This window comes from Typopeltis vanoorti, chromosome 19, assembly GCF_054136105.1.
Source record: "Typopeltis vanoorti isolate ZY-2024b chromosome 19, IOZ_Tvanoo_1.0, whole genome shotgun sequence".
Classification (NCBI taxonomy): Eukaryota; Metazoa; Arthropoda; class Arachnida; order Uropygi; family Thelyphonidae; genus Typopeltis; species Typopeltis vanoorti.
Genome location: NC_143567.1, coordinates 75,744,867 through 75,757,103, shown reverse-complemented (window position 1 = coordinate 75,757,103; position 12,237 = coordinate 75,744,867). Strand labels below are relative to the sequence as shown.

At 33.5% G+C, this 12,237-nt stretch overlaps 1 protein-coding gene across 3 annotated transcripts in view; it reads right to left on the bottom strand.

Moving 5' to 3' along the window:
• Positions 1–12,237, bottom strand: part of LOC150096255 (DDB1- and CUL4-associated factor 6-like) — a 443,059-nt gene that overhangs the window by 62,630 nt on the left and 368,192 nt on the right. For all 3 annotated transcript variants that reach the window (XM_090409214.1, XM_090409213.1, XM_090409212.1), the window contains exon 14: positions 11,625–11,784. In XM_090409214.1, coding sequence (XP_090265340.1) covers positions 11,625–11,784 — 160 coding nt within the window. The remainder of the gene's footprint in view (positions 1–11,624; positions 11,785–12,237) is intronic.

The window sequence follows — 12,237 nt, the reverse complement described above, 5'->3', positions numbered from 1 at the left end:
AAGAATGCTAAACACTGTGTAAAACTAGCTAAACAAAAGTCATGGGAGGACTTTGGCAAGAATATAGAAAATAAATATCAAGAAGGTGGCAAAATATTCTGGAGGTTGTTGAAGAAGCTTAAGAATGGAGGAAAGAGTGCTGTAAAAGGAATTAGAGATGATAAAGGTGACATGAAAACGGGAGAAAAAGATATCCTTGAAGTATGGAGTAATTACTTTGAAAAACTGCTAAATGAAACAAGCATTGATGACAGCACAGTGATAAAAAACACTGACCAGGCATGCAGTCAGGAATACATATCCATACTAGAAGTAGAAAAAGCCATCAAAGGCTTGAAATGCGGAAAGGCAGCAGGAGTAGATGATATTCGACCAGAAATGCTGAAATATGGTGGTATAAGAGTCTTACAGTGGCTGCACTGCATAGTTCAGAAAGCCTGGACAGAGGGACGAATTCCCGATGATTGGAGTAGAGCTCTCATAGTACCCATATATAAAAAGGGAAATAAAACTGCATGTGAGAATTACAGAGGTATTTCCCTACTGAGTGTTCCTGGCAAGATCTATGCAAGTATACTTGAGAAACGATTGAGAAGAATTGTGGAAGAAAAGCTTGGTGAAGAACAAGCTGGATTCAGGCCAAATAGAGGCTGTCAGGATCAGATCTTCACTTTACGACAAATAGTCGAGAAAGCATGGGAATATAACAAAGATTTGTATTTAAGTTTTGTCGATCTGGAAAAGGCATATGACAAGGTGCCAAGAGAGAAGCTATTCAATACGCTGCAGTTATATGGTGTCAATGGGGCATTATATCAAGCAATACTTAGTCTTTATTTGAGTTGTAAGTCAGCAGTTAGAATTGAAGGAAGTACAGGAAGATGGTTTAATGTTAAATCTGGTGTGAGACAAGGATGTACATTATTCCCTCTGTTATTCATTATCTATATGGATCACATTATGAAGGAAAGTGGTATTAAACATGATATCAAAATTGGAGATGTTAATGTCAACTTTTTGCTTTATGCGGATGATATTATACTTCTAAATAAATCTGCTACAAGTCTGCAGAGATTCTCTGACTATATTGAATAGCTGTTGTAATAGATATAGTATGAAGGTCAGCAATAAAAAAACAAAGACAATGAAAATAGGCAGAATCATTGAAAATGTCAACTGTGTTGTGAATGGAGAACCTGTGGAACAAGTAAAACATTTCAGCTATTTAGGCACGATTTTTACTGAAGATGGTAAATTAAATATAGAAATAGACAACAGAATCAGCAAAGCTGGTATGGTGGGAAGTCAATTGAATAAATTCATATGGAATAAGAGAGAAATTAGTCGGAACACTAAATTAGCTGTGTACAAGACAGTGTTCAAACCAGTTTTAACTTATGGATCTGAGAGCTGGGTCAGAAGTAAAACACTTGACCAAAGACTAGAGACCACAGATATGAGAGTCCTGAGAAAGATTATAGGCATGAACAGATGGCATCAATGGCAATATCATATTAAAAACGAGGATATTAGGAAAGAACTTGACATTGTCAGCATCCATGAATGCGTTAGCAGAGCTAATCTCAGGTGGTATGGTCACTTAAACAGAATGGGCGAGGAAAGATTAGCAAAACAAGTGTTCTGTGCCAGGTTGGCAGCAAAACGACCCAGAGGAAGACCAAGATATAGGTGGATTGATACGGTACAAAGTGCCTTAGACGATAGAAATATAAGATCTGATAATGTTGGAGTCTTAACAAGTAACAGACTGATGTGGAGGAAAATTGTAGATAGAAATTAATAATGATGTAATTTTTTTCATGTAGTACTATCATATCCTGTACACCCCTTGAGGGTACATGGCAGGAATTTGATGATGATGATGAATAATTAGAATCCGTGCGTTGAGGCTTAAGCTGTGAGGATATCATGTTGAAGGCTTAATGGAATATATACAGTATTTATTTATTTAGCATATGGCTCACACATGAAAAGTTACATTATAATCCTTAATATATATGGACATAGTAATAGACATATGTACAATAATAAAACATAATACAGTCATAAAAGAGACACTCAAGAATAGGTTACAACTGAATGTCTAGGTTGATTATCCAGTCAACTGCACTTGGTGTAGCATGGATGAAGTCTGACAGGTTTCCACTGTATGCATGTTGGACACATTCTGCTGTAATATGATTAATTGTCTGGCGGGGTGATCCACAGTCGCACCCAGGTGAGGCAATCATGCCCCATTTGTAAAGGTGGTCTGCACATCTGCCATGGTTGGTGCGGATTCGGTTAAGGGCAGACCAAGTTTTCCGAGGTAGGTCAAAACTCAAAGGTATCTGTGTTGGGTCCACTAATTCATGGAAGACCCCCGTTGAAGTGTTACACCAGGACTCTTTCCACTTCTCCTTCATGTTGAAACTTCTCTACAAGATTTTTTGCTGTTAAGATTGGAGGATGTCTTGACTTTAGCCTGTTTATTTCTAGGGATGGGATGTCTTCATGGATTGGAAGATTTTGGATTTCCATGATTCTGTTGTATTCATGTAGAAGAAAGTTGGATCTGTGGATGTGTGGAGGTGGAATGTTGCTTAGCACTGGGAGCCAGTAGGTTTGGGTTGATTTTACAGTTCCAGAAATAAGGCACATAGTGGAGTTAAGCTGAGCATCAACCAAATACACATGAGTGCTGTTCAGCCATACAGGTGAGCAGTATATATACAGTAATATGCATATATTTCATTAAGCCACCAACATGATGTCCTCACAGCACTTAAACCTCAACACACGGATCTGTTCACTTCCTAATTTTCCTCAGGCCTTTCATATCAGTAATCCTAGTCTCTTATCAAGTGTTTTATTCTAACCAAGTTCTTGGATTTTTAAGTCGAAACTAGGTTGAATATTGTCTTGTATATAACTAGTGTTTTGAGTGATTTCTATTTATAAAAATGTATTCAACTGATTACCCATCACAGCAGCTTTGCTTATTTTGTTACCCATTTTCATATTTAATTTGCCATCTTCACTAATAACTGTGCCTAAACATCCAAAATATTTAACTTGTTCTATAGTGTTATCCACTGAGAATGCAGTTGAAGTTTCCAAGTTCCAGTCTGTTACTGGAATTTTGTCCTTTTATTCCTTCTGATTTTCACTGCCAAATTTGTTTCAGCAGTTACCAGATTCGAAGAAGTATTACATCATCTGCATAAAGTAAAAAGCTAAGTTATCTCTGATTTTTATATCCAGCTTAGTGTGCCACTTTCTTTCACAATATGATCCACACAGATAATGAATAATATGATAATTAATTCTTGTAGAAAGGCTTATATGCTGGTTAAACATGATAATTAATACTTGAGGAATTGACAGCATACACTAGAAATATAAATTACAACAACTTTAATATATACTTTCTGATATTTCGGCAATGTCACGTTGCCATCTTCATGGGAACTTAAGATAAAGACACGTGCATGCAAGTACTACATAACAGCAAATGAGAAATGAAGCGAGGAAGCTACCGTCTTCCTAAGGTCTTGATGGTGCCCCCTGGCGGGCTATATTAAGTGTTCTTGGCCTTTGGGCTGAAGTTCTTCTGATGTATGTTTACAGGGCTTCTAACCTGATGTTCAATCCTCATCTGCTCGTGCTACACCCTGTGGCTTAAATTATAACTTAAATGATGGGCAACATGATTGAATATGATGTTGGCTGGGGAATTGCCTGGTTAAACAAGGACCCCATTGTTTTCATTCAGGAACTAGGAAAAAAAAGTCAGCTACTAGAATAAAACCCAACTCAACATCAGCAGAGATCAAGATTGGCACCATCAATATAAGAAGCATCAATGAAAAAGAAAAGAAGGCTAGCAGAAGTCGATCTGGATAAGTACCAGATCGACATAATAGGTGTTGCCGAAACTGGCTGGCCGAGTGGTTAGCGTATCCGCTTTCCAGTTAAAAAGGCTGCGGGTTTGAATCCCGCCGTGGGCATGGATGTTTGTGATTGTCTTTGGAAATACCAGTGGTGGTCGATGGTAGATGGCGTTGGTGTAGTTGCAGTCAGTTGGTGGATTGAGTGATAGAGACAGAGTTGTAGAGCAGAGGTGCCCTCCCTCAATGAGTCCTTGGACTCCCTGGAGGTGTCTAATAATAATAATTTGAACCAAAGGACAGAAACAAGCGAGATCTTTCTAAGTAACAAATATAAGCTATTATATTCAGGCAATAACAATTAGGGAAAAGGAGTAGCTATAATATTAAACACTAAATATGAGGATAATCTTGAATGGCAGGTGATATCAAGTAATGATGTGGGCTAATTTCAGAATGGGGAACTGGACAATGAGACTTATTTGTGCTTACAGTCCCAGAGAAGGTTCTACTAAGGAAGAAGTAGAGGAATTTTTAGATGCATTAGAGAATGCTGCTGACACAATGAAAGAGGAAAAGGTTGGTCCCTATTGGAGATCTAAACAGCAAAATAGGAAATTATTAGCAGACATATAGAAATGTTACAGTAAAATTTATAGAAAAGGGCAAAGCTAATAACAATGGTAAATGCCTGATGGATTTCTGTTCAGGACATGGATTAGTTATTACTAATACCATGTTCCAACATAAAAATGTGCCCAAATTCACATGGAGAAAAGATGCAAAAAATAAGAAAAGTCACATTGACTATGTTACTGTTGACAATGATGTTTTACCACTGGTTCAGGACATAAGAGTATACAGAGGATTTGAAATAAGAAGTGATCACCATTTAATGTTGAGCAGGAAGAAAATGAACTTCATATTGAAAAGAACGGTGTGCAAGAAAGTTTTGAAATGAATCAAAGTTGAACAGGTATCAGGTGTGAACTGTAGACTCAAATACACAAACATTATTATTCAAGAAAAATTGAAAGAGTTTGGAAACAAGAACCAATGGTCCCATGCCTCCCAGTGTGTCCTATGTCTGTAAATGCATGTGTTCACATGGCCAGATTTACTGTTCTGGGGGACAAAAAAACTTGTGTTTCTGGGTGAACCCCCCCCCCTCCACACCTCTGTATGAGACCGGCTAACTCACCTTCCATCGAAAGAGAATAGATAAAGGTTCCTCACGTCACTGACAGGAATCTAACTCAGGTCTTTCTGACCAAACGGCTTCACCTATAACGACTGAGCTACGGAGGCTATACAGGATTGATGCAAAGGAAATATTTCATCATTTTGCTAGATGAGACAGAAGAAGAGATGTCATTCCTGGAAACTGAGTAACAGTGTGGTTAGCAAGTGTCTGAGGACTAGATGTTTTGTTTGAAGAGTGGGTTGCCAGAGAGACTTATGAGTGTTTACTTGTCAATGCATTCAAGGAGAGTCATGCCTGCACTGAATTTTTGAAATCTTTGAAGGCTCAGTGCAACAATATTTTTTCTATTAAATAAGTCTTAAAAATATTCCTTCCAGCTGTCTCTTTTGTCTTGTACTGTTTTACTTCTTGTTTTGGGATCATCAGTATGTGCAGAAATGATCTGATATGTTGTGTCAGTTCCTTCTGATTTCTTTCTCCTGTTTTTTTTTTTTTTTTGCAATCTTCCTTAACTTGATTCATTTGTCTCTGCTCCTGTTCCTTTCCTTCTATAGACTTTTTTACATGCTTTATTTCATTTTTTTTCTGTTTGTAATATGTGGCTTCAGTGATAGGAATCTTGTATATCCTAATACTTTGTTTGCTGATCATTTAATTATTTCCTTTATGGCCATCCACCTTTCTCATTCCTGTTCATCTCAATTTTGCAATCTGTCTTTTTTTTTTTTTAACATTCATTTTGGATATTTGATATCTTTGGTATTTACAGTATTCTATCTTCTACATATTTTATTTCACATTTTGCCATGATAAGTGAGTGGTCAGTCTATTTCAGCTCCTAGGTAGCTGTAACATGACTAATTAGTTTCTGTATCTCTTCTTGACTAGTATATAGTTAATTGGGTATCATTCAACATCTGGTCATTTCCGTGTATAGCATTTTTCTTCAAAAAGCGTGTTACCAACTATAAAATCATGTTATTTGCAAAAATCTTTATCCTTTTTCATTCTTCCTCCGTGGTGTTAATCATCCAGTTTCTTCACCTCTCCAACAAGTGCTGAAGATTCACTTGGACTGATGTTAAGGATGTCATCAGTATTCTGTTATCAGAATACTGATGAGAGTATTCTGATAACAGAATACTGAGGATTGAACATCAGGGCTTCTAACCTGATGTTCAATCCTCAGGTTAGAAGGTTAACATTTCATAATGTACTATGAAAAAAGTGTAAGCAAAAAGTAATATTTTCAGGAAAAACTATTGAATTAAATGTTGCAAAATAGGTTAGAAAATGTAACATTTGGCTCAACTTGGATATGCTAAAAAAGACATTATGGAATTAAGCTGCCAAATTTGTAACAGAAACAGAAAAAATAGTTTGCGAGTTTTATTTTTTCTGTAAATAAGCATTATGCAATTAAATGTTATGTTTAACAATTTTTCCAGAGGTTAAAAGGAGTTGAACAGATAATGAATTAGATATGGATTCAGGTATGTCATATGTGTTATCAGCGATAGGAATCTTGTATATCCTAATACTTTGTTTGCTGATCATTTAATTATTTCCTTTATGTTCACCTTTTTTCATTCCTGTTCATCTCAATCTTGCAATCTGTCTTTTTTTTTTTTTTTTTTAACATTCATTTTGGATATTTGAGATCTTTGGTATTTACAGTATTCTATCTTTTACATATTTTATGTTTTATTTCACATTTTGCCATGATAAGTGAGTGGTCAGTCTATTTCAGCTCTTAGGTAGCTGTAACATGAGTAATTAGTTACCTGGATACCTGGAAAAGAATACCTGGAAGAACAGTATAATAACATAGATGAATTATTTAAAAAAGAAAACATAGAGAAAGTCTATAAAGAAATTAACAAACTGACTTTCAAATTTAATAAGAACAGCAAAAACAATGCCATCAAAGATGAAAATGAAAAATTACTAATAGAATCTGAGGATATATTAATGGAATGGAAGAATTATCTTGAAAATCTCTATAATGGCAACGAACTTGATGTTGATATCAGCATAGAAAATCAAAATGAAGATAATCTAGGACCCCCAATAATGCGAGAAGAATTTGATAAAGCACTGTCTGTCCTAAATGAGTAAGGGAAAAAGTCCAGATGTAGACAATATTCCTATAGAACTGCTACAAAATCTAGGTGATGAGACAAAAATCTTACTCTATCAATTAATAGCCCAAATCTATGATAGAGGAGAAATACCAAAGGAGTTTATGAAATCAACCATAATACCAATACCAAAAAAGAATAATGCAAACAAATGCAGCCAATTTAGAACAATAGCTTTAATTTCACATCATCATCATCATGCGTATCAAGGATTTAGGCCTAGCATGGCCTGTTTCGGCCTTAGAAGTCATCGTTGAATTGTTTAAGAGGACATCCTGGTTTTCTTTTTTCTAATGGCTTGTACTTTAAGGCTTGTTTTGGTAATCTTTCTGTTTTCATTCTTTGAACGTGTTCCATCCATTTATGTTTATATTTTTTAATTTTTTCCATTACTGGTTTAATTCTTTCATTATATCTTTGAGTATACTTTGCAGTTTTTCTCATAAACTTCATTTCTGCTGTTGTTAATCTTTGTTTTTCTTTTTGTTATATTGTCCAGATTTCGCTTCCAAACATTAAGACCGGTAGGGCTAATGTATTGTATACTTTTAGCCTGGTTTGTTTATGAACTAGGTTTGGTTTAAATATAGAGTTAATTACACCTGTTATTTTTAAATATTTTGCAATTTTTATGTTTATATCTTTTTCATATGTGATCATACATCCTAGGTAGTTAAATGAATTCACCTGTTCTAAGATCTTGTTATCTATTACTATTTTAGTTCTTGCTGGTTCTTGTCCTTTAAAGGCCATAGTTTTTGATTTTTCCATTGATATTATCATACCATAATCTTTGGATATCTCATTTAGATTTAAAATGGCTTTCTGTAAGTTATCTTCAGAATTTGTAATTATTATTTGGTCATCGGCAAAGAGGAGAGTGTTTAAATTAACTGTAGGAGAAAGTTTAATTCCTTGATGTAAATTTTTACTCCATTTTATTATTATTTCATTTAAGTAGATATTAAAAAGAGTTGCTGAGAGGGGACATCCCTGTTGGACCCCTTGGTTTATCTCTCTTGTATATGACCGCTCGTGATTTAATCTTATTTGTATTTGATTATTTTCATATATACTTGTGATAGCTTTTAGGATATTATTTGGTATTTGTCTTTCTTTTAATATGTTAAATAATATGTTTCTTTTAATTTTGTCAAATGCTTTTTCAAAGTCAATAAATGCAATATGTGTATCTAAATTATATTCTCTTCTTTTCTCTATTATTAATTTTAGGCCAAAGGCTGGGTCTATACATGATCGTCCTTTTCTAAATCCATTCTGTACTTCTAGAATAAAGTTTTCAGAATATTTCATTAGTTTGTTATTTAAGATTCTGCTATATATTTTGTAACAGGAATTTAGTATACTTATACCTCTATAGTTTCTAGGGTCATCTCTATTACCTTTCTTAAAGATAGGAATCACAATTGCTTTTTCCCATTCTACTGGGGGGGGGTGATACCAGTTGAGTAAATTTTATTTAAAAATAATAAGAGTCTTTCTTTGAATCTTGTTCCTGCGTATTTATATAGTTCTGAACCTAGTTTATCTTCTCCAGGTGATTTTCCATTTCTTGTTTCTTTCAGGCTGATTTCTAATTCTTCTTCAGTTATTTCCTTTTCATTTTCATTAATTGTTTGCCAGTTGTCTTTTTTAAAATATTTGTCTGTCCACAGTTCTGTGTAGTAATTTAGAAATTCTTCTAATTTCAATTCAGTGTTTAATTTTATGTTTTCTTTGGTATCTGCATTTAGGTGTTTCAAAATCTTATATACATTGGGTCTTATTTTATATAAATCATGTTCTAAATTAAAAACAAATTTATTCCATGATTCTCTACGTCTTTTTCTGACTTCTCTTTTAGCTATGGCTCTTATTCTTTTATATTCTATTTCATCTTCTAATCTTTTACTGCTTAACCATTTGTGAAAGGCTTCTTTTTTCTTTTTGATTATTTCTTTGATTGTATCATCCTAGATCTTCAGTTTTTTGCTTTTATTGAATTTTTTGGTCTTTCCTATGCTTTCATTTGCTGCTGCATTTATTATCGTTTTTATATTAAGCCATTCTATTTCTACATTTTGTTTTATTTTATCTAGATATTGGTTAATTCTTTGTTCATATAGCCATTGTACATTTGTGTCATTCGATAGTCTAGTTTTATAAACAAATATTTCAATTTTTCTTTCTGTTCTTATTACTTATAGCCATTTATGTGGTAATCTTAATTTTATTTTAACAAGGAAGTGGTCACTGCTTATTTCATATCCCTCTGTGAACTGTAACATCTAGTGAAAATTTGATGTTTTTTCATTTAATATGAAGTACTCTAATATTGATTTCCATCCTCTTGCTGCCCAAGTATATTTATGTATGTATTTATGTTTATAGAAATAATTAATTATTTTTAGGTTATTATAAACTACAAAGTCAATCAATTTTTTACCATTTCTGTTTAGAGTGTGTTCTCCATGTATTCCTATATTATTATTAATTTTCGTGTTTCCAATTCTTGCATTTAAGTCTCCTGCTAAAATTATGTAGTCATTTTTATTTATTTTATTATATATGTTTTGTAGCTGATTATAAAAATCAATATTATCCTGTTCTCTTCCTTCTTCTGGGACATATAAACCAATTATTGTTAAATAGCCTCTATCTATTTTTATTCTAGCTTCTATTATTCTTTCATTCCATAATTTATAATGTTTTAACTGTTTTGAAAGGGAGTTATGAATTCAAATCATGACTCCTGCTTGTGCTCTTTGGTCTCTGTCAACTCCACTGTATATCACATTAAAATTTTCCGTTCTCATAGTTCCTTTTAATTTCTTTTTTGTTTCAGTGATTACTGCTATTTTAAAATTTCGTTCATTTAATAACTGGTCTAATTCTATTTCTTTATATGCTGTTTCTCTTACATTCCAGTTTGCTATGTGTATTATATTTTGTCATTTCCATTTTCGTTTTACCTATTTAATTCCACATGTTAGCAAAATTCTGTTAAAAATTATTCAAAAAAGAATTTATTCAAAAATAGATTGTCTATTGGATGAAGTCCAATTTGGATTCAGAAAGAATAAAGGAACAAGAGAGGCAATACTCTGTTTAAGAACAATAACAGAAAGAAGATTAGACCTTAGTCAAAATACTTACATTTGCTTCCTTGATTTAGAGAAAGTGTTCGATAAAGTAAACCAGCAAATACTCCTAAATTGTCTAACTAATATCGGCATAGATTTGAAGGATAGGAAAATAATTTATCAAATTTATAAAAATCAAAATGGATGGATTAAAATCAATGATAAGGAGAAAATAATAAATATAAGGAGTGGAGTAAGACAAGGATCTATACTTTCACCACTTTTATTTAATTTATATATTGAAAAGGCCATTCAGAAAACTAAAGATAAAATAAATAGTGGCATAAAGATAAGTCATGTGTATAAGATTTGCTGATGACATATCTGCCCTTGTGGCAGAAAACAGAAGAACGCTAAAAACAATGCTAGAATTACTAAATAATAACCCTGAAAAATATAAAATGAAAATCAACACAGATAAGACTAAAATCATTGTTACAGGCAAAATCCCTATCAATACAGAGCATATAGACATCAGCGGGGAACAAATAAAACAAGTGAAAAGCTTTAAATATTTATGAAGCCTAATAACAGATGATGGCAGAACAAGAGAAGACATAAGATCAAGAATAAACAATGCAAAAGCCCAATTCTCTAAGATGAAAAGCATTTTAACAGGAAACCTCAACCTACAATTGAAAAAAAAAGTAGTAAAGACATTGATATGAAGCATTGCACTGTATGGATGTGAAACCTGGATTCTAGGCAGAGAAGATGTAAGAAGATTGGAGGCTTTTGAAATGTGATGCTGGTGCCGCATGAACAAAATAAAATGGACAGAAAAAAAATCAAACCAACAAGTCCTGAGAGAGATAAACAAAACAAGAACTCTAATTAAATCGATCAAAATTAGAAGGGATAGGTGGTTTGGACATATACTTCGACATGGACTTGTGAAAAGAACTGAAGGCAAAATAGAGGGGAAAAGATGAAGAGGCAGACCAAGGAAAAGCTTTCTTGACCAAGTCAAAGACAGCATGTGTTTGAGGAGTTACCAGGAAGTTAAGAAGAGAGCCAATGACAGAGCGCAATGGAGGAAATTGCTACTGAGCTACCAGTCCAAAGACTGATGCAACTGATGATGATGATGATATGTGTTATCAGGTAGGAATGAAATGCAAACAGTTGACCTGTTGATACCATCAAAACATAATAGATATTAAATGCACAAGGCAGGAACCTATGTTTAATGTTTGAAAAAAAAAAAAAATCTAAATATAACTGAATTTAAAAAAGTAATAATAACCATTGTTCTTGCATTTCTATGTCCTGTAAATTTTCTCCTTATATGGGGTTGATGAACAGACATCATTTGTATTTTTTCATGATGTCTTTCCTCCAAACGCCATTTTAACTCCTCATCAACAGACTTTAATAAACTTTCAGATATCAGTCTTCTCCTTGCCCTGCAAACAAACAATGTATGCAGTAGTTAATCACAGGCATATTTTTTTTTTTAAAACTAAACAAACATCTCTTTGTGATTTATAAACACTAGCAAGCAACATATCAATAAAATGAAAACAGGGAGGATCATGAAAAAAATGTTTAATCATTCTTTTAAAAATAAAAATTAAAAGCTTCCATAATAATTAAATGATTGTCACTGAACAACAACTGCTGACTTGTTTGGATGAGTGGACAGCATCTCCAGTCTCCAATCAATATTCACTCATTCACCAAGGAAGGTGGCTCACTCAGTAAGTGTAGCAAAAGTGTGGTATGAACAGCAATTAGCAAATGATGCTAAAAGAAATCCTAGGGAGTGTTTTCAATATGTGGCCAGTAGAAGCTATGTCGGTCAGTGATAATGGGAGAATGATAAACACAGAGGAGGATATAGTAGAGGTGTTTAATGA